Source organism: Ambystoma mexicanum, chromosome 4q (assembly GCF_040938575.1).
Source record: "Ambystoma mexicanum isolate Mex_15411 chromosome 4q, UKY_AmexF1_1, whole genome shotgun sequence".
NCBI classification, from domain to species: domain Eukaryota; kingdom Metazoa; phylum Chordata; class Amphibia; order Caudata; family Ambystomatidae; genus Ambystoma; species Ambystoma mexicanum.
Genome location: NC_090928.1, coordinates 1,244,353,163 through 1,244,376,404, shown reverse-complemented (window position 1 = coordinate 1,244,376,404; position 23,242 = coordinate 1,244,353,163). Strand labels below are relative to the sequence as shown.

The 23,242-nt window shown below is 46.4% G+C and overlaps 1 protein-coding gene across 2 annotated transcripts in view; it reads right to left on the bottom strand.

The window, feature by feature from the left end:
- LOC138468319 (exportin-5-like) overlaps nt 1–23,242 on the bottom strand; it is a 2,047,117-nt gene that overhangs the window by 369,917 nt on the left and 1,653,958 nt on the right. For both annotated transcript variants that reach the window (XM_069608821.1, XM_069608822.1), the window contains exon 29: nt 11,145–11,233. In XM_069608821.1, the coding sequence (XP_069464922.1) occupies nt 11,145–11,233 (89 nt within the window). The remainder of the gene's footprint in view (nt 1–11,144; nt 11,234–23,242) is intronic.

Sequence of the window (23,242 nt, the reverse complement as noted above, 5' to 3'; positions counted from 1 at the left end):
TCCTCAAGGAGAGCAGGTATCCCTACGAGAATACCAATATTAATCTAAGTAAAGCCAACAAATGGAAAACACCAAGAGTTATTATCTGAACCCTAGACGCTAAAAGACAATAAGATGGATCTTCTTTGATATATGAAAGTCTGACGCCACCTTGGAAGGAAAGCAACGCCGGCTTAAACCTCTGAGTCACTTTTTCCTTGAAGATGAGGCAGTAGGAAGGCTTCACAGAAAGGGCCGGGGGTTAACTTACCAGCCTAGTGGAAGGGAAGGCAACAGGAAAAATCCCTTATGGATGACCAGCCTTGACGTCTCAAACAGGGCCACGATGAGACATGTCGGAACAAATTTCAAATTCCATGCAGGAACAATAATCTGTCCTGGAGGAAACCGATTTAATCCCAGCAAAAAATGCATAAAGGGGTGGATGGAAAAAATAACCCATTACCTCTCAGAAATGTTATTTCTGATGGATTAATCCTTCCGCTCACATATAACTGAACCTTGCCAAGCCAGCACAGCATTTGAAGACTTCCTTCCTTTCACATGGCCATATGGCAGTATGAAAGGATCACTGACGGGGATTGAAGATGTGTACCAATGTTTGTGAAGACAACTGGTACCGGAAGATATATGTGGATGGAAAAAAGAACACATTACTTACCCTGCTGTAATGTTCTTTATGAAGGATTAGTCCGTCCGCTGACATATTCCTCATTGAGAAGTAAGTACATTGTCTTTTTTCTTTCAAACAAACAGTCTTCACAGACTGCGGCATTTGGCTTCGCCCAACTACAATATGCGCCCCTGACTGCATGACCTCAGACGGGACGCCGGGGGCAGTAGATATTCACTTTACTCACTACTCTCTCTCCCCATTCTTTCTCCACCCCCCTCTCCTCTTCTTTCTCATATGTAAATTGTTCTACATGCTGATTTTCTGGTTTGATTCATGTTTACCGTTATAGCTTCTACTGTTCCACGTTTAATGTATATTTTGTTGTTCATTGTAAAGCGCCTTGTTTTATATAAAGGTGCTATATAAAACAATAAATACAAATATAAATATTGAGCCACTGTCTCCCAATGAACTCGGTTCCACCTTTTCAACTAGCACCCAGAAGCACAGAGATCGTTGAACAGCAAGAGGTGAATGAACTATCCATCATGAGGGCTAGGATGGGAGGGTGATGCCTGGAGTTCTTGCTGGTCACGATTCTGGACTTCTCTGCATATCATTGAGTTCAGAAAGAGGTGGCAAGTAACATCGAGGAGGAGTTGCCTCAAGATCAGAAACAGGTGTCCCAAACCTAAATAAGACACCTGGCGTAGGCATACTAAGTTTGGAAATGTTAATACTTGTCACTGTTAATTGTGTTTGGAGTTCTGCGAGCCTCTGTGACTTGTTCATCTTTCCACCTATATTCAAAATTGGCACGACTAGCAAAATGTATCGGAATCCCATTTGGCAGCAGTAGGCATATTTGAACACCCTAATGTGTTGAATTACCTAATGTGCAAATGTCTGCTTATTATTTATACATGCTTATCTAAAACTGTTCTACACACCGTGCATGCAAGAATTTAAGGTTGGCTATTGGCAAAGGTGCATTACAGCATTGCCACTGTGTATGCCAACTCTTTTTACTCCTCTGCATTTCGTGAATCTGCCCTAAACATTACTGAAGAATGTCAGGAAATATCAACAGTTTTAGGAATGGGTGTTTTGTTGTGTGTGTGTGTGTCATGACTTGTAAACTAAACCTTTCAAATAAGTATCAAAAGATGAAAAAAAAGAGGAAATAAATACAGAATATAAAAATCATACATAAGCACTCTTATGTAAAGGTTCAAACCAGTACAATAATGATAACCCAACTCATCATATCTAAGCAGCATCATATGTAAATATTAGGAAACAGATGCAATACATATCCAAGAACTGCTGAAGACATATTGTTCCCCATCAAAATTCTGGATCATACTTCTGATGGCGTCAGAAAGGTTGGCTCAGACACAAATCTAGCAAAATAGGAATGTCTCTGGTGTTGAAGTTGTGCGCATTCTACCACTAGGTGTTATAATGTTTAAATATATTTTGTGTCTTTACAAAACTTACATGTTTCTGGTGCTTCGTTCCATTTTTGAGCTTGCTACTGTAACTTTGTTAGTTGGAAACAAGTTGAGGCCTTATCTTATAAACAAATTCCTCCAAGAGGAATTAGGAAATTTTACCATATACAATATGATTGTATTTTGAGGCTTGTCTACATAGGACACATAAGAAGGAGAAATGAATTACTGTAATGTTTTTTCTATGGAGTCCTCATCTGATAAATATACCCTCCAGCTCTGCTGCTTCAGAAAAGTTTCGACAGGGGGTGTAGAAGACCTCAAACCGGCTGTCGACCAGTCTTGCTCGGCGTCTGGTCATCTGCTCCGGACGTGACGTCAGGTGTCGTATAAATACCATGTCACTACGTCCATACGTCAGTTACCCCCCTCCCCCCCCCGAGCACCACACACTGCATAGGAAACCAGAGAGAACAAACATGCTAATAAGCAATTAAAAAAGAAGTAACTATCGACCTCCAAAGGACCATCATCAAGTTAACATGAAAGAGAAGATGCGGGCCAATCACCGACTTTCTGAGCAAGGATGGATGGGAGTGGAGATGAGGAATCTGCGGGAGAAGAACCCGTAGAAAGAACATTACGGTAAGTAATTTCTCCTTCAATGGATTGCCTTTCTCCCGCAGATTCCTCATCTGATTAACTCCCAAAGCAGTAAATGAAGGAGGCGGGCAGAAAGTTATACCAAGAGATTATTCAGCACTGCCCTGCCAAAATGCGCATCAGCTGTACGAGCCACAGCCAGACTATAGTGCTTAGCAAAGGTATGCAGGGATGATCATGTCGCAGCGCGACAAATCTCCCAAACAGGGACTCCCCTCTGAAATGCTGTTGATGCTGAGACTCCCCTTGTCGAATGGGCCTTGATGCCTGCTGGTAATTCTTTCCCAGCGGACTGGTAGCATTCAGCTTTGCAGAAAATTATCCATCAGGATAAAGTCGGCTTGGATTTGGGCTGGCCATTACAGGCTAAGGAAAAGGCCATAAAGAACTGGTCAGCTCTCCTGAAATCCGCTGTCCTCGCAATATAATAACTCGACACCCTCTTTGGGTCTAGGCGATGTAACTGTTCCTCCTGCTTAAAAGGGTGCGCACGATGGTAGAAGACTAAGGTCGATGGATTGCGACAGGTGAAATTCTGAGACATCCTTGGAGAGGAAGCCAGGCCTTACCCCGAGTGAAATTTTCTCCCGAGAAAAAACGCAGGAAGGCTGATTTACAGCATAAGGCCTGCAGTTCACTCACCCGCCTAGCGGATGTAATAGCCACCAAGAAGGCTGTTTTCAAAGAGAGAAGCCGTAAGGGACGTGTACACAAAGGGAGCTGCCATCAGAAATGTCAGAACCAGATTAAGGTCTGAATCCGGGACCACAAAATGAGTTGGCAGAAACATATTAATAAGGCCTTTCAGGAATTGTGCCATTACCAGGATCATAAAAAATTAGCCTTGATCCAGGGATCTTTTAAACACAGACGAGGCTGCCAAATATCCTTTGACTGTGGTGACCTGAAAGCCTGCTGAGGCCAGCAACAGAAGGAATTCCATCGCTGTAGTGGTGGGGCAAGAAATCATCTCCATCTGCACATGCACAAAGATCTTGTAGATGGTCTGCGTGCAGCCAGCAACACCTCATGTAATTTCTGAGAGAGGTCGCAGTCATCATATCTCACCCTATCAAGAGTCACGCATTTAAGTTGAAGGATTCCAATGGGGCGGATGGAGTATCCAACCTTTCCGACTAGGTTAGGAGATCTGGACGCTGAGGCAACCGGTGACGTGGACAGAACCAAGAGGTTGGAGTGCCACGATCTCCTCGCCCATTCAGGGGCAATCAAGATCACGGTTGCTCGAAACCTCTTCAACCTCCGGAGAACCCATGGAATGACGTGAATAGGAGGGAACGTGTAAAGGAGAAGGCAGGTCCAATCCACCAGAAACGCGTCCCCCAGCGCACTGTTTGTTGGGAATTCCCCTGAGCAAAACTGTTCGCCTTTCCTGTTGGACTCTGTTGCGAACAGATCCAGTGCTGGGGTACCTCAGAGAGCGCTGACCTCCTCTAGAACTTCCTGGAACACTTCCCACTTGTGCAAGACTGTGCTCCGCCTGCTCAGAGCATTGACCAAATTGTTTTCTGTGCCCACCAGATGAACTGCTGAGACCGAGATCCTGTTCTCCAGCAACCGGAAGAACAAGTTACTTACCAACTGTAACGTTCTTTCGACTGGATGTCCCTCCCACGTAATCCTCATCTGGAGATATATTCGCCAGCTTGCTGCTTCTTCAGAAAAAATGTTCACCAGAGGGCGCTGTGCTCGAGGCCACGTAGCTTGGTCCCTCGAAGGCCGCCGTCAATGTCATCCGTCGTATAAAGGGCTCGAGCCGCACCCGTTGGATTCAGTTCTGTTTTTTCAATGTTAATGGTTGCATCAGTTGTATTAGGTGTCGACAGATGTCAGGCTCTTAAGGAAGTACAAGTGCAAAAAGCATAAAAACTGTACATAGGGGTAGGTTGGGAGGGTCGATGAGGAATACGTGGGAGGAACATCCAGTCGAATGAACGCTGGTAAGTAACTTGTTCTTCGAATGGATTGTGTCCTCCCACGTATTCCTCATCTTAGATAGACACCCACAGCACTAGTAGGAAGAGGGAGTACCAGATTTTTAATTATGTACCGAATGAAGGACGGCTTTTGCAAAAAGGCCCCCTTGGTAAGAAGTGGAGTCTAAACAATGTTTTACAAAGGTGTGCATAGATGACCAAGTGGCCGCAGCACAAATGTCCTGCACTGGGACACCCCTCTGAAGAGCCGTGGAAGTTGCTATGCCCCTGGTTCAATGAACCCTTAAACAATTAGGAGGCTCATTCCCAGCCAATTTGTAACATTCAGCTATTGCTAGAATTATCCATCTGGATAAGGTTTGTTTGGACACACCAAGGCCCAATTTGTGTCCAGTGTAACCGACAAATAACTGATCAGTTTGTCTAAATCTTTCCAGTCTAGAGATGTAGAAGCTGAGAGCCCTTTAGGGTCTAGTCTATGGAATCTTTCCTCTTCTTTACTAGCGTGCGGAGGAGGATAAAAGGAAGGTAAAGTGACAGATGGAAATCTGAAACTATTTTAGGTAGGAGAAAAGGCTTGACCGTTAAAATAACTTTATCCTTGTGGAAAATAGTGTGAGGAGGCTTAAAAGAGAGCGCCTGCAACTCACTCACCCTGCGGGCTGAAGTTAAAGCCACTAGTAAAACAGTTTTTAAAGCTAGGTGCCTTAAAGGACAAGAATGTAAAGGCTCAAAAGGGGCACACATAAGAAACTTTAAAACTAAATTTAAATCCCAAATGGGACCTTGGAAAGGTGTAGGAGGAAACACATTTGTTAACCCTTTAAGAAATTTGATAACTAAGGGCATTTAAAAAATGCAATTTCCTCTGAGGAGCGCTTGAAGATAAATAGCGCTGCCAAATATCCTTTAATAGTTCCAACTTGGAACCCCGAGTTGGCTAAATGTAATAGAAAGGAAAGCACCATGTGAGTGGTACATTGAAAAGGATCCACATTCTTATTCCTGCACCAGTTACTGAATTTCTTCCAACGACACCAGTATAAGGATTTTGTTGCTGGCCTTCTGGCCGAAAGCAAAATCTCCATAACGTCATCCGGGAGGTCCCAATCCTTATATCTCAACCTCTCAGAAGCAAGCGTGAAGGTTGAGTGTCTTGACCTCTGGATGGAGAACCCGACCTTACTCTTGCGAGAGAAGATCCTCTATTTGTGAAAGACGTATTGGAGGGCAGATGGACATGTCCAGAAGATCTGGGTACCATGTCCTCCTGGCCCAGTCCAGGGCACTTAGGATCATGGTTCTCCTGAACTTTCTCAACCTCTTGATTACATGAGGAATCACGGGGACTGGAGGGAATGCGTAAAGGAGTGGGAATACCCAGTCAACTACGAACACGTCCCCTAGAGCTCCTCTCGGGGGAAATTCCCTTGAGCAATACAGTTCGCACTTCCGGTTTGCCCTGGTCGCGAACAGATATACTTGAGGGGTTCCCCAAAGGGTGAAGATCTTTTGAAGGACTTCCTGAGCTAGCTCCCACTCGTGGGAGATTGTGCTCTGCCTGCTCAGAGCGTCCGCCGCCGTGTTCAGCTCTCCGGCAAGATGAACTGCCGATAGAGAGATTCCCTTCTTGCATTGCCCGGAACCAGAGCTGCATTGCCTCTCTGCACAGTGGAAGTGATCCTACGCCTCTTCTTTTGTTGAGGTAGTACATGGCCACCGTGTTATCTGTCATTATCAGGACATTCTTTCCCTGTACAGAGGGCAGAAAAGACTTCAGCGCTAGTCCGATTGCCCTCAGCTCCAAAAGGTTGATGTGTAGTTTGGACCCCGATGGAGACCAACGAGCGCTGATTGTCAGATCATTCGTGTGGGCTCCCCACCCTGTGAGTGAGGCATCCGTCACTACAGTTATCTCCGGCCATGGTTGCCAAAAAGGTTCCCCCTTGAGGATATTCTCATTGCGAGCCCACCATAGGATATCTTGAGCCACCTTGGACGGGGCTTGTAGAAGATCTGACATCTCCCCCGGAAACTGGGACCATTGAGTCCTGAGGGCCCATTGCAGGGATCTCATCCTCAGTCGAGCCTCTGGCACCAGAAAAATGCAGGATACCATGAGGCCTAGCAACCTTAGGAAGTCGAACGCCGGTAGATGTTGGGCATTTTGAAACTTTGCTACCATCTGCAGAATGTGGTGAGCTCTTTCCTCGGGGAGGCGAGGCTTTCCACGAGGTGGTGTCCAGGACTGCTCCGATGAATTGGAGTCTTTGGCTCAGAATCATTTGCGACTTCTTGTAATTGAGGGAGAAGCCCAGTTTGTGTAGGAAGCGACAGGTCATGGCTAGATGTTCTTGGACCCGTTCGGGTGAACCTGCCCTGATTAGCCAATCGTCCAGGTAAGGGTAGATGTGAATCCCCTCCCTCCTGAGACTCGCTGCCACTACCGCCATTAGTTTGGTGAAGACCCTCGGGGCGGAGGTCAGCCCAAATGGCAGAACTTGAAACTGATAGTGAGATCCACCAATTGCAAACCTCAGGTACTTTCTGTGTTTGAGATGGATTGGCACATGAAAGTAAGCATCCTGACGGTCTAATGAAACCAGCCAGTCCTGAAGCTGAAGAGCCTGAAGGATATGAGAAAGAGTCACCATCTTAAACTTGTCCTTCCTGAGGAATTTGTTCAAATTTCTCAAGTCCAAGATGGGTCTCAATCCTCCATCCTTTTTGGGGTTGGGAAAATAGGGGGAGTACCAGCCCTTGTTCCTGTCCGCTACAGGTAAATGTTCTATTGCACCTTTCTTTAGCAGGGTTAAAATCTCCTGCAGAAGGAGCGGTTCTGGAATTTTTACAGAGTTGGCTCCCGGTGGATGATCTTGAGGCCTTTGATGAAAAGGAAGGCAGTAACCATGGGTCACTATCTCTAGCGCCCAGGCATCTGACGTAATGCCCCGCCATTTGTCCAGATACTGAGTGATTCTGCCTCCCACCAGGGTTTTGTGGGTTAAGACCTCAAAGTGGCTTTACAGTGGCTGATGAGGTAGAAGCCGCTGCTGTGGCTGATCTAGCGCCTCTCCCTTTTCCACCATTAAAGGGTTTTCTCTGTTGGCCTCTCTGACTGGCCTGCCCTCTCCCTTTTCCAAAAGAGGAATAGAAGCGAAACGGGCGACTCTTCCAGGAAGATGAGCCTGCTTAGGAGTGTTGCTGAGGTTGCCTTATAGCGGCGCCGAGTGATTTTGCTGCTGCTTTCGAGGTCTGCAGCTTCTCCAAGCTCTCGTCTGCCTTGCTGCCAAACCACCTCAAGCCGTCAAAGGGCATATTAAGTAATCTGGACTGTACATCAGATGCAAAGCCAGATTTCCTTAGCCATGCAAATCTACGCAAGACGGCGCTAGATGCCATGGGCCTGCTTATACTCTCTGCAGTATCCAGTCCTGGCTTGAGGCACTCCTCCATAGCCTCCTTTCCATCCCTTACTATCGCCAGGAAACCATCCCGCTCCTCACCCTCCAGGGTTGTGATCAGCCGCTGCATCCAAACAGCTCAACAGGGTGTAATTAAATCTAGCTAATGTACAAGTCACATTAGTAGATTTAAGGGCCATACTACCCGAAGTGAAAACTTTCCTCGCCCAGGCGTCAATCTTTTTGTCGTCCCTGTCAGGGGGCATGGAGGGATAAGCCGATTGCCTATTTGCAGTCACAGCTTGAATCACCAAGCTTTCAGGTGAAGGGTGTTTAGACAGATACTCTGGATCCAAGGGAGTAGGTCTGTACTTTCCTACAAATTTCTTATTTACAGCTGGTAAAGACTCAGGGGTCTCCCAATTTGTCATAACTCTCTTTTGAAGAGCTTTGTGGAATATCAGTCAAGTCGGCCTGGTCATACCTTGGAGACACGGACTTCCACCCCATAAAATCTATCACTCTTCCCATGAGGTTCCTATACCCCGGTTCAGCGTGGTCAGTGGGGTCAGGTCTTTCAAATTCTACATCAGGTGAGGTATCTAGGCCACTGGCCGATTGTAGGCAGTCATAAAGGTCTGCCATTTTTGAACTTTTTGTCGGATTTAGCGTGTGTCATTTTAGATTCCCCTCCGTCACTTTTAGAGTGGACAGGGGCATGCTCTTCACGCAACCTTTTTGAGGGGGTCGGGGCCGCCTTCTCAAAAAAAATGTGCATTAGCCCGCTGAGAGATTTTTTTTCTCGACTCTCCTGAGTCTTTTAGTCGTTTTGCTGACTTGAAAGACTCCTCTCCCATCGCTAGCTTACCTTGGCGTTCCTTAAGAGCCTTGTTCGACATCGCCTGACACGACCCGCACTCGTTGACTCAGTGATCAGGACTAAGGCACCAAAGGCAGTTGCGGTGAGGATCCGTAATGGACATCTTTCTTCCACATTTCAGACAGTTTTTAAAACCCGTCTTGGGTGTTGTCGGAGTTGAGGAGAAAACTGACGCGCCGTTTCAAACACCGAAGCAGAAGCTCGGCAAAAACTGAACAGAATCCAACGGGCACGGCTCGAGCCTTTCATACGACGGATGACGTCGACGCTGGCCTTCAAGGGACCAAGCTACGTGGCCTCAAGCACAGCGCCCTCTGCCGAACATTTTTTCCTAAGAAGCAGCAAGCTAGCGAATATATCTAAAATGAGGAATACGTGGGAGGACACAATCCATTTGAACCAAAGCATCATCGCCTCTGTGCAGAGGGGGCACACCACCTTGCTTGGTGAGATAGTGCATTGCCACTGTGTTGTCCGTCAGAACGAGGACATGTTTCCCCTGCAGAGACAGGGCAAATGCTTTCAGGGCAAGCCTGAGCGCTCGCAACTCCAGCCTGTTGATGGGCCATCTGGCTTCCGTCGCTGACCATAGGCCGCTCACCTGCAAATCCTTGCAGTGAATGCACCAAACCCTTCAGAGACGCCCCCGTGACCACTCAGCTCTGAGGCCAAGGAGGCCAGAAGGGTTCCCCGGCTAATAGAGACTGTTGCGGTCTGCCCACCAGGACAGGTCGTTGACCACCGATGTGGACACTGTGAGGAGATCCTAGAGAGAGCCGATGTACTGAGACCACTGATCCCTCAGGAGATATTGTAGTGATCTCATGCTCAACCTGGTCTCTGGCACTAGAAAAATGCAGGTGGTCATGAGGCCTAAGAGGCAGAGGAAGGAAGCCACTGGTAGTGTGGCTTTTATACGATGCCTGACGTCACGTCTGGAGCCGATGACCAGACGCCAAGCAATGCTCGAGGGCTACACAGCCAGTCAAAAATGTTCCAAAGCAGCATAGCTGGAGGGAATATCTATCAGATGAGGAATCTGCGGGAGAAAGGCAATCCATTGAAAATAATTTATATTTTGAGCAAACAACCTTATTTTTGCACCAATTGTAGTTCCAGAATTTCGTTTTCACTTTTAGTGGAACATTAATCAATGTTTCAATAGAACAGTCAATTGTGTCTAATAAGGCAACACAGTAGCATGACACTTCTTGATGTGTGGTTGTTCTTATTAGCAAAAATATGATTACAAAATAAAGAGAACACTTGGGGATCAAGAACTTTCCTAAAAACGGACCGAATTTTACAATAGTAGCGATAATCACAACATGTAGAGGAGAATTTGTAACCCCTTTGGAGAGACCCCTTTGGAGAGGTTGAGAACATTTCTCTAAAAGAGGCTGCCTACTTCCAACCCAAAATCATGCGTTTTAAGGGCAATGATTTTGGCCCGTAGGTCAGGACAGGTGTCACTTTTGTTTTATAAAACTATTGCAGTAAAAATTAAAAGCTACCAAGACAGGAATGTAATGTCTTATCTTGGGCTGATAATGCTATTGATTTAGCACCAATTAATTGGGTAACCATATTGAATCAACAATCTCCAGAGGAGTGTGCTCTAATCGCCACACAAATTAGGTTTTCTTTTTGTATGGGGATTACATAATTTCCAAAAGCATTTAATTGCCGCTGGAGACGATTAGGCGTAGGATCTAGAAGGACCAGATCATTCGCTTATGCCAGCCAAGAAAGAGCCTTCTTTCCAAACATAGGCAGAAATTATCTGATTTAAATGTCCAAGATCTGATGTAAACAAATTAAATAAGGTCGGAGCAATCACACAGTCTTATCATAATCTAAAAGTGGGTATAGGTGCGGATAGTTGGCCCTGAGAATTCCGTCTGACCTGAACACACTGGTATTTGTATGTTGATAGCTTAACATATTAACCAAAGGGGTGGGGGGGGGAGCGGGGGAGATCCCCATCGTCATTGCATCGAGTAGAGGTCTAACCATTTTATTAAAGGCCATTGTTAAATCAACAAAGGCAAGGTATATGGTTTCGAATTTGTTGTTAGACCTTTCCTGTAATAATTCAAGGATAGATCCATTTATGGATGTTCCGAGCCCTGAAATGGTGTTTCTTTCAAGTCAAAGTCTTTCACTTACCGATGAACTTAATTATTTTTTGTGTCAGTAGCCTGACCTGGTCCAACTCTACATCCTGCTGGGATGTAGGGGATTCATCTTGCTTCCCACTAGAACCAAAGAAAAACAAGTTGTTGTTTAAAGTATTTACCAAAGCATAACAATTGACAATTTCTATACTAACAATAGCACAATGGGGACAATAACATTGGCTTGAACTTTCATGGTGGGCCCAATGTTTCACTAATTTATTTTCAGAATTTTGATTTTCGAGATCAGAGAACAATAAAAGAAATATTCAAAGGAAATTGGTAGAGAAACCTCCACTGTCAACCTACAGCTCTGAAACCCAACCCCCTTTCCTTAAACCATTGCAACAAGAAACTAAGTAAACAGGCCAGTCACAGGGCATAACAAATTACTTACCTCTCTGTAATGCTCTTTCCAATGGATGTTCCTCCAACAGGTTCCTCATCTATGATAGTCTATCACTGGGGCTAAACCCCAAAATTAGGTTGAGACCAGTAAAGAGTCACAGTGCCCCAGATGTGACGTTGAGACCAGTATACAGAGAGTCACTGCAAGCCATGACCTCAGTTCTGCTTTTGTCCCTAGCATTGAACCACTAAAGGCACTGTAAAACAGAAGAGGTGTATAAGCTATCCACCAGACGGGCTGGTAGGGAGAGTGATGGGGAATCCGTGGGAGGGACAATCATAATAAAGAACATTAACAAGGAGGTAAGTAATTTGTTCTTCTAAAGATTTCTCCTCCCAATGATTCCTCATCTATGATAGACTCTGATAGTAGTAGGTAGATTTGGAGGTGACGGGAGAGCGAGAGGAGACTACCTAGACGAGAAAACTCTGGAGGTCTGCCTCCATCAAAGCGAGCATCCTGCCTTGAAAGAGAATCCAAGCAGCAATGTTTGGCAAACGTGTGCCGCAAGGCCAACATAATCGCTTGTCAAATGTCTATGGCACGGACCCCCCCAGACCCTTATCATTAAAGCAGAGACGGCATTCAAACCTCTGGGCCCTTCAGTACCTCTTTCCCAGCAATAGGGTAGCATTCCAAGACGAAGAGGGAGAACCACCTTGACAACGTAGTCGCTGAGGGACCACACCGTGTCCAGCAGATGAAATCACTCTTCAGCCTTGGAGAGGATGGAGGAGGGGAAAAAACACAGGAAGAGGGATCTTTAAAAGAGATGGAAAGCAGAGACTACTTTGGAATGGAGGACAGCTCGCTCTCAAAGTCACTTTCTCCTTGGAAAAAAAAAAACGTAGTCATGTTTTATATGTATCACTGACATCACGTATGAAGTCGAAGAGTGGCGCAGTCGAGGCATGAAGAGGTAGAGTGGACGATGCAGAGCTACCACTACGCCCCCTGTTACATTTTTACTAGCAGCTGAGGGGGATGGTCTATCAAGATGAGGAATCTGTGGGAGAATGTAATCCACTGAAATGATGGCTACAAGGAAAATCACCATTAGGGTGAACAATGTTAACGAAATAAATAAAAAGCAGGCGGTCAAATGGAACACTCATCAAGAAAGTCAACATTAAAATAAAGTCACATGCAGGAACAAAAAACTGGCACAGGGGAAACTAGTTAGGCAATCCCTGCAAAATATGCATAACAATGGGGATCGTGAAGAAAGAGCCTTGCTCAGGTGTCCTTCTAAAGACTGATATGGTGACGAGGTACTCCTTTACAGTGTTGATTTGTAGGCCTGTCCGAGTCAACGAAAGCAGAAAATCCAAAACAGGAGGTAGGAAAGGTGAAAGGGTCCAAAATCCCTCACCCGACACAGAACAGAGATTATACGCTACCTGCAGGCATAAATGGACTTAGCAGCTAGACTCCGAGTTGAAACAAGTACATATAGGGAATTGTCCGACAAATCCCACACCTTCATCTGAGCCTCACAAAGCAATGCATGAAGGTTGAAGCTGCTTAGGTTTGGGTGGAGGACCCCAACTTTTTGAAAAGGAGAGCAGATTCACACTCAAAGGGAGGCACCAGTGAGGGCGGATGGACATGTCCATAAGCTCTGGGTACCAGGTCCTCTAGGCCCCATCCACAGCAATCAATTAACGTTGAACCAGTTGCAATCTCCTGAGAAGTAGCGGTATGAAGGGGCTAGGAATCAGTGGGAAAGCATAGAGGAGATTGGAGTACCGGTCGACAGTCAGTGCATCCCCCAGAGCCCCCTGCAAAGTTAATTCCCTGAAGCAGAACACTGGAGAAGAGATCGATTCTCTGCACAGAGGCACATAGTTTGCAAAGGTAATGCATTGCCACTGTGTTGATCTTTAGGACCAGCACACACTTGCCCTGCACTGAGGGGAGCAAGGCAGCTAAGGCTAGCCTGATTTCCCTCAATTCCTGCAAATTGATGCTTTCGAGTCTCTGACCAAAGTCCGCTCACCATCAAATCTGGCAGATGAGGGCCTGAGCCCATCAAGGAGGTGTCCGTAACCACCATCAGTTGGTGCCAAGGTTGCCGAAGCAAAACCCCTTTCAGCAGGTTGTCTCACACGGACTGACCCCACAAGGTCCTGGCATACATTGTTCAGGACCTGCAAAAGGTCTGATATGTTTCCCTGAAACTGAGATCACTGACAGAAGAGAAGCTATTGAGGTGACCTCATGCCTAACCGAGGCTATGACACCACCAAACTGCAGGAAGCCATGAGAGCCAAGATAGCCAAGAAAGGGCAGAAGGCATTATCCAGAACCAGCTACTGAGAGTTCATGAACCATAAGGAACAAGTTCGCCACTCAATCCTCTGGAGGGAAAGCCCTGCATGGTCGAGTGTCCAATACTGCAAGGATTGAAGGGACTAGGAGAGCGAACATGGGACTTCTTGAAGGTCATGAAGAAGCCCAAACTTTGAAACAGGCTGCATTTTCGGTACAGATGTGCTGTGTCTGGTCAGGGAAGCAAGCTTGCATCAGCCAGTTATCCATATATGGAAAGACATGGATGCTTTCTTTCTTGAGGTAAGCCGCAAACACAGCCAGCAGTTTGGTGAAGGCCCCGGGTGCCAAAGAAAGGCTGAATGGTTGGACCTTGAATAGGTAGTGGAAATACCTCAACACTAATCTCAAATGCTTCATGTGCCTGAAGATCCAACCAGTTCTGCCGATTGTGGGCCTGGAGGATCTGAGCCAGGGTCAACATCTTGAACTTGCCATTGAGCAGGTACCAGTTCAAAAGCCTTAGAACTAGGAAGGGACACAGTCCACAGTCTTAAGAACCAGAAAGTAAAGGAAATACAAGGCACTGTTCCGAACTCGCTTCAAGATCTATGGGACATTTTTCCAAAAGTTAATGAACCTCCTCCAACGAGAAGTTGTTCGTAGGCAAAGGGGGAGGGGGGGCAGAAGGATAGTCCGGGGGTTGTTGAGGGTGATTCATGACCTGCAAGGCCCAGGCTGAGGTGATACAATGCCACTCCTTGGGCACAGAGAAATTCTCACTCCCAATGGGATATGGTGCTGGAAGTCTTTTTCAGAGGCTTTGTACTTGGGCCAGAAGAGAGCACTACCGATGCAACAATGCTTCTGCTTAGAGCTCCACAGTCCCATCCCAGAGGGAGGGAGAGGGGTAGTGGTTGCTACTTGCCCAAGGGTGCATAAGTGTTAAATGACACAAACTGAATTCAAACCCAGGTATATTCAAATGGACTAACCTGTTCAGATGCAGTCAACTGTGATGTATGCAAGAATCCCCTACCGTCTCTGCCAAACCCCTGCGAAGTGGAGGTCTGCAGAAACAGCAGGGAACCCTCAAGGGGAAAAGACCTGTGTGCAATCTTCTTTGAGTGAGCTGTCTCTGGAATCTCCAGGAGGTCTTCTGCACTTTGTATTCCCTTGCTCCGTGCCGAGATGAATGACAGGCTAGCAGTCGGCGGGGAAGGCGGGCTGTGACTAAAGAAGGACCCTGACCAATGCTAAATGGGGATTATCTTCAATGGGAATCAAGGAACCAGAGGACCAGGAGAGTTGTGCGGTTTCGTAGCAAGGAGTTCAGCTGCACAACATTCTATAAGCAAGAGAGGGATAGTGAACGAGAATAGAACAGAATTTAGCAAGGATAGTGAAATGGAACACAGAAGTTTAAGTAGAGAAGGAAAACTTACAAGCGTTATGCTGAAACATAGCAACACGCCTAGCCTCCGGTCTTTCCTGTACTTGAGCATTCTCCCTACAGCCAACGGACACCAAGGCTGCCGAATCCATGCACCAACATGCCTCCTTCCGGACCACTAGACCGTTGCATGGTACATCCTCTGACATTTTGGAGGAATCGGGAAATAGTGCACCGCCCCTCTTCCAGCGATGCAGGAAGGAATGCTGGCGAAACCGGAATATGACAGTATGCCCTCTCCCAAGAGGAGACAGCCCCAGTTGCCTGGGTGCAGAAGGTGAAAACATCTGACCAAATGCGGGGCATGAAGCGTAGAGGCCGGTTTCTATGTACGATCGGCAGATAAGTACCCCTTCCAGTCCAGGAGATATTGCAGGCGTCAGTGAAAGTAACGGGAATCACAAATGCCCATCACCTCATACTCCAGACTAGAAGGTGTAACAACAGGAGGAGGGCGAGCCACAGAAGACCTCTGGAAACTATCTGTAACATCAGGCTTCAACTGAGATACATGAAAGACAAGTTGTAATCGGGACCAGGATGGGGGGGGGGGGGAGGCGTAACAAATATGCAACAGGACCTCTAGTGCTCAGAATCTCAAACGGGCCAAAGAACTTCAGAGACAATTTGGAAGGAACCAGATGCTTGGAGAGGAAACGTGAAGACAACCAGACTATCACCTGAACCCCACTGGGGAGCCGCTGACCGATGCCGGGCTGCAGAGCAATTAGATCGTTCTTGAGTTGCTGTACTGGCCTGCCTATGATCCCGTTGAATGTCAAAGAGTAGTGCATCCACATTCAGAAACCGAGCTGCAGAATGGGATGCGGAAGCAAAGCATTGCGGATGAAAACCATATGTACAGTAAAAGGTCCATGTAGATGTATGCCAGCAGTGTTATATGCAAATTCTGCCATTGGCAGGAGTTTAGCACAATCATCGTGAGTGGATGAGACAAAGCATAGTAAGTAATCATCCAGAGTCTGTATCAACCTCTCGGTCTGGCCATTATTCTGGGGGTGGTAGCCAGAGCTAAAGGATCTTTTGATTTTAAAAGCGGAACAGACCCATTTCCAATACCGGGAGGGAAATGGAGAACCTCTATGCGAAACAATCGTCTCAGGAAGTCTATAGCAAACAAAAATGTTATCGGTGAATAAAAAAGCCATTTGGGCTGCTGTGGGAACCCAGCGTAAAGCATGAAAATGAGCTAGTTTAGTAAAATAGTCAATGGTTAACATTATGGTCATGTGACCACTTGAAAAAGGTAAATCAGCGATGAAATCCATGGAGATCATCTGCCAAGGCCTCTGAGGTATAGATAAGGGTACTAACTGACCCAAAGGCGGTCTTCCGGTTACCTTGTTCTGTAAGCAGGTCACACAGTTGGAGACATAATCCTGTGCATCAGATCCTATCGCAGACCACCAAAAATATCTCTAACAAATCTAAGGTACCAGCTACTCCCCGAAGTCCGGACATTACTGTGTCGTGGCACATCTAAGTGCTTCCTTTTGTACTGAAGGTGAGGGTAGAAATACTGGATGGTCATGGAAAAACAAAATGTCCTCCTGAGTCAAGTTGTGTTTTTCAACCAAATCTTCACATTCCCTATTCAGTGTCACTGTGTCCAGTTAGACTTTTTGCATATAATCCATAACTGTGTAGATAAATCTGCCCTTCGGGAATAACCTTTCCGATTGAAATCTAGAACTAGAAGTGCTCTTCTTTTTGAATAAGTTGTCTGCCATAAGGTTGGCTTTTCCTAGAATTATCACAAAGGTTATATTGTAGGGGGAAAAGAAATTTGGCCACCGGGCCTGCCCACTGTCCTGGGTCTCTGCATATTGTAGACTCTTCAGGTTCTGATGATCCGTTCTGACTTCAATGGCAGGTTTAGATCCTAAAAGGAGACGCCTCCACTCCTGAAAGGCACGCTTTATAGCCAACAGCCCCATTACCAGAACTGTATATTTGGTTTTGCCCAGAGATAAAGTCTTGGACATGTATGCAACGGGGCATTCCTCTCCCGATTCAGAGTTTTGCTTCAGGACTGCCCCAGGGCTCTAGAGGAGGCATCAGTTTCTATAATAAACCCCTTACTTGGATCTGGGTTCTTGAGGATTGGCGTGGTAGAAAAGGCTTTCTTTAATGTCGCAAAGGCCTGATCGGCGCCCAAGGTACTCTAACCCCCTTTTTCAACAGGCCTGTCAACGGTAGGATGACCTTGGAGAATTCTGCTATGAACTTCTGATATATATTTGCAAACCCTACAAATCGTTGCAGTTCTTTCACAGAATGTGGTGGCATCCAGTCCAAAATAGCAGATACTTACCGCTGGAGGACAACACAAATCCCAGATACGCGACTTCTTCCCTATCAAATTCACATTCCTCCAACTAACAGTACAGGGGGTTATCTCCCAAGCGTTGTAAAACCGACCGGACTTGACTCGTGTGTTAAAAAGGGTTGTAGGAGAAACCCAGGATATTGTCCAGGTAGACTATTACTGAGTGGAGTAGGAGATATGCGAATAGATGAGGTTATGCCTACCTTGTATCTGCGGGAGCGCTTGGAGCCTTGGTGGTTTTGGGTCTCAACCGGGGTGTAGGTAGGGTGGATTCACTGCCTGGGGTCGCTCCTAGCGTGAGAGAACAGGTATTAGAACATGTGCGTCCCAGCCCCGCTCCTCCCTGTGTCTCATGCTCCCTAGGGTTCTGCTCACCTGGTGATAGGTGTTGGTGGGCTATCCGTCCCGCTTCTCTTCAGCAGGGGCGCAAATGTGTCTGCAGCCTTGTGATGCGATATCAGTTGCTTCACTGAGGTTTAAGTCCGCCGGGCTTAAGGAAGCATCTGTAAAATCCTCTTGTTCAGGTGCTGCTGTGTATTGTTCCAAAGCGCCAGGTAATGTCCACAGAAAAGCCGACTTTTTGTTGACACAATTCGTACTCCTTCACTGCTGTGGATTCAGGTAGTTTCGTCTGTGTGCACGTGTTGGCCTACACATGTGTCTTTAGTGCGTTCCATTCTGTGAAGCGCACCACGTATGGCTGCTTGCTTGCTGTGTCCTGCGCAGTGTAGTGCCACCAGTTCGGGACTGCTGTATGCCAGCTAAGGGTGCAGATTTGGCACAGCTGCGCTGTAGTATGCGTAATTAAACATCCTTGGTTTGCGTGCGCGCTACCATTGGTAGTGTGGGTGCGCAGCAGTGTGTATGTTGAATATTCTGGTCAGTATGCGTGCACTTATTGTTTTAGTAATTTGCTTGCCTATTTACTGACATTCTCTCACTTATTCCAGGCGTTCGAGATGAAGAAAGCGGAATTGGAACAGCTGCAGTGTAACGGGAGTTCGGAGCAGCTGTGAGCGGGTGGATCCAACCGGAACTCGGGAGCAGAGATGCAGAGAAACAAACAGAGATTCTCGCTGTGCAACGGGACCAATGAGAACTGCACAGCTTCTGCAGTAAGTGTACGCTGAAGTGTCTTACCCTGTTAACGTGCGTCTTCTTTCTTGCCTTGCAGGTCGGAGCAACGGTAGTGTCACGCTGCCACGCTGCCAGCGTTGGCAGAAATAGCAGAAAGCAGGGGCCGACTGCCTGGGTGTGGCTTATATAGCCAGCCACTCCTAGAAGCATGACAGCCCCTGAAATGCTAAGGCCAAATCTCCACCATCTTGGGGGAACCAGGAAACTCTAGTTTCTTACTGTACCCTGAGTGAAACACCAAGGGGAATGGCGCCAGTTGCGCCAAGACTGGACCCAGCTGACTTTCCTCCTTATCTTCTGCGGGTTAAGCCTGACAGCCCCATACATGGGTTAGGGGCGGTCTGACAGCACCATACGGATGGTTTGGGACTGAGGAGTGCTTGTTTGTGGGAATGAGTCAGTGGTCGTGACAGATGATCCATGAAACACTGGAACATTGCGGGAGCGAAAGTCCGAACGGCATGACCTTATACTCGAAGTGACCAAAGGGGGTTCGGAAGGCTGTCTTCCATTCATCTCCTGATCTTACCCGGATGAGATGGTAAGCCCCATGCAGATCCAGTTTGGAGTATATGAGATCTCCCTTAACGGCTTCTAGTATTTCAGGAATCAATGGCATAGGATATCCATCTGGTACTGTGATCTTATTCAATCCGCAAAAGGCTATGCATGGGCGCAGGACGTCTGAATCCTTTTTGGGGATAAAACACTAGGACGCCCCAGCTGGAGAAGTCGATTCTGTGATTAAGCCGTTCTTCAGATTACATTGGAGGTGCTACTTTCTCCCGTTCCGATAACATTCATTCTACCAAATGGAACAGGATGGCCTGGGAGGATGCTGATGGAACAATCATACCTCCTGTGTGGTGGTAGAGACTTAGATTGTGTTTCAGAAAAAACTTCACGAAACATGCTATACTGCTCGGGAAGAGTATGGATCTTGCTTATACACGTAGTGGAAATGGATTGAACACCTGGTGAACCAGAGTTCAAGCAATGAGTCATACTCGGACCCGAGGAATAGTGATTTGGCCCTCCAGTTAACGTAAGGGTTGTGTGTGTGTAACCACAGGAGTCTTACAATAATGGGGTGATGGGCTGTTTATGTCAAATGACAACTTTTCCTGATGTGAGGACACAGACATTTGTTAGAGTTCTGTCTATTCTCAGATGGGACCCGATATCAAGGTAGTTCCGTCCACACCTTCAACCAGGATAATCACTTCCTTTGGGATGTTATGAGGTTTAGCTCGATCATCGTCGATAAATGATCCGGCTGCCCCGCAATCAATGAGTGCAGGTATGCCTTGTAGTATGGCGTTGGCGAAGGATAGGTCAATTTTGATAACCACCATATTTAGATTCTGTATGTGTGGTAGTTTCGAGATGGTGTTCAATCTCTGGTAGCCCGCAATATACTCCTGAATCGTGGGGTTCCCCAACAATTGGGATTTGGCGTTGTCTTGTCGCCTGGGGGGCGCTACAGGACAATCACGCACCAAGTGTTCTTTCAAAGCACAATACATGCAAAGACCTGATGATCTGCGTCGACTCCGCTCTTCTGCGGTCAATGGGACTCTGGCTAACCCTAATTGCATGGGTTCCTCTTGATTTACAGGCCTACTACGATTCCGAACTATTTTTGAGAAAGGCAAAGAACTTCAGTTCTTCTTTCGCTCTTGCATATGTTCCTGTAGTCGTTAATCCAGAAGCATAGTAATGGAGACCATTTCCGCTGAATTAATAGCTCTTGGGACACATGAAACTTCATCCTTTAGTTCCTCATTTAGACCTTGTCTGAACAGAGTAATGAGAGAGTCATCGGGCCAGGCTGTATCCGCCGCCATCTGCTTGAACTTAGTGATATAAGTATGTAAATCTAAGGATATGTGTTTAATGTCCACGAGTTGTTCCTGAGCGGAAACAGTTAATTTGTGTCTAGCAAACATCGACTTTAAGCGGTTGACAAATGCAGGATATGTATCTAGACTGGAGTTACCAGCTGTGTGGACCAAGCTAAGGCAGTCCCTATTAGGTCAGAGATCATATGTCCAAACATGTCTCTGTCAGCCGGGAAGTAGGCAGTCTTAAAAGTGAAGTTAACTGTACAAGGCTCAAGAAATTCCTTTAGATTGTTTGGATTACCATCATATTTACCACTTGGCAAACGGCTCAGGAGTAATTCACCTGTGCTAGAAGGTCTAATCATCTGTTGTCTGAGGAACACATTTTCTTGTTTTAGTGCCTGCACCTCTAAGGTCAGGTTTTGTACTGCTGTCACCAGCTGCTGCATCAGAACCATTGTCTGTTTATTTTGGCGTTGCCATCTGTTAAATGACACAAACTGGAGTCTAGCCCAGGTATATTCAATGGATTAGCCTGTTCAGATGCAGTCAGTCATCTGTGATGTATGCAAGAAACCCCCCCTACCGTCTCTGCCGTAGCCCCTGCCAAGAGGATGTCTGCAGAAACAGCAGGGAAACCCTTACGGGGGGAAAACACAGTGTCTGATCTTCACTGAGCGTGCTGTCTGGAATCTCCAGGAAGTCTTCCGCACTTTGTATTCCCCTGCACTGTACCGAGGTGAATGGCAGGCTAGATGTCGGTGGGGAACGCAGGCATGCAAATAAAGAAAGCAGAATGAAAAGGTATGCGCTGCGACTGCCGTCAGTCCGGACCCTGACTAATGCCAAATGGGGATTACCTTCAATCGGAATCAAAGGACCAGAGGACTGGGAGAGTTGGGTGTTTCGTAGCGAGTAAGTCAGCTGCACAACATTCTACAAACAAGAGAGAGAGTGAGCGGGAATAGAACAGAATAGTAGCAAGGATAGTTAAATGGAACACAGAAGTTTAAGAAGAGAAGGCAAACGTACGAGCGTTTTGCTGAAACATAGCAACGCAGCTCGTCTCCGGTCTTTCCTGTACTTGAGTATTCTCCCCACTGCCAACTCACATTGAAGTACAAACCTCACTCTCACCTGCCAAAATTGATTTGTAAAAGGCAGGACTTTCTCATGTGTTCCCATTGTTTGACTTATACTGATTTGTTTTCCTGGTTTTTATAAATTGTTTTATGTTTTGCACAAATGTGTATTAGATAACATTAAAATATGTCATTTTTTATATTCTATGGTACCTTTGTCTATATTAGCTATGTCAGCTATATAAGTTTCTTTGATTGTGGCTTTTTGACGCCTCTGTGTGTTAGGACGGGTAGCTGGTTTGTGGCATTTCTGCTGTTATGTATATTTTATCCTTTGCCACACAGCCCCCTAAAAAAAGGAGGACACCAGAGCTCTTGTTTTAGTTCGTAGTTTTTCTTGGTATACTTTCGCCTCCAGGATTGGTAGTTTCCAGTCCTCTGCACAACTGTTAGAAAAGATTTTCTTTTTACCGCTTTGTTCCCATACAATTTCCTCCCATAGACGTCTACGGACACTTTCTTTTTGCATTGTTTAGACTCCTAACCTGACATTTTGGAGGCAAGTAAAGCCTTCTGCATTACTCCCTTGTCGTTTGGCTAATTCTTATGGGGAAATTGATCAGTCCATAAGACCATCAGTACTGGGAGACTATGGCTCTCAGTGGGTTTTTTGTATTGTTACAATTGCAAACATCACCATAAAGTGGAGCGCAGTTAGGATACTTTGCAACCTTATATCTTTTTCTGTAATGGCTTTTTGGTTACTTTTCAATGTGCCTAGGATGAGCTGGTGGCAGCGGATATTTTTCTACTGTGTTTAGCCGCCGATTTATGCATTTATCGCATTTGGCTGCTCAAGGTATCTAGCACCCTAAGATGGCCGCGCCATGAGGTTTTCGCCTCTACTTTAGCCATATTGTTCTTTGGTCTTCTTCCTGCCCTCTCCGGTCTGGAATTGCCATATATGGGAAGCAATTTCCTTTGCAAAAGTGATGCTTTCCTGGGTGCCTGAATATCTGTTGCTGGGCACATTGTGTGGCCCATGGCTATCCAGTATTGGATGGTCATTTCCAGTTTGAATGGTGCAGATACTAACCATTTGTGTACCTGGATGAGCTTCCAGTCCAGATCTTGGATAAAAGGAGGACGCCTGCAGACATTTGACAGATTGTTGGAGCCAAGATGAAGTGCAGTCTGCTGACAACTTGAGGACTACTGCAGCTGACCAGCATTATCTCCTGTGAAGTCCCAGTAGCCCTGCTCCTTTGTCCTGATCTCAAGAAGGCCCATGTCGGTGCTTCAACCCTACCCCTGGACCAGTGGAAGCAACCAGTCTTGATCCCCTGCTTGAGGATCCATGCCATCTGAGCCTTCAGAAGGATCCCTTGAACAACCGGAGGACTAGAAAGTTCCCTCCTGGGCTACCTTGCTGCAGCCGTTGCCATTCTGGGTGCATCCTTGGAACCTGGAGGTTCTTCAACTTGTATAACAAGATGCCATTTCCTAAATCTTCAGCCTTCTTCCAACAACGGAAGCCGTCCAGG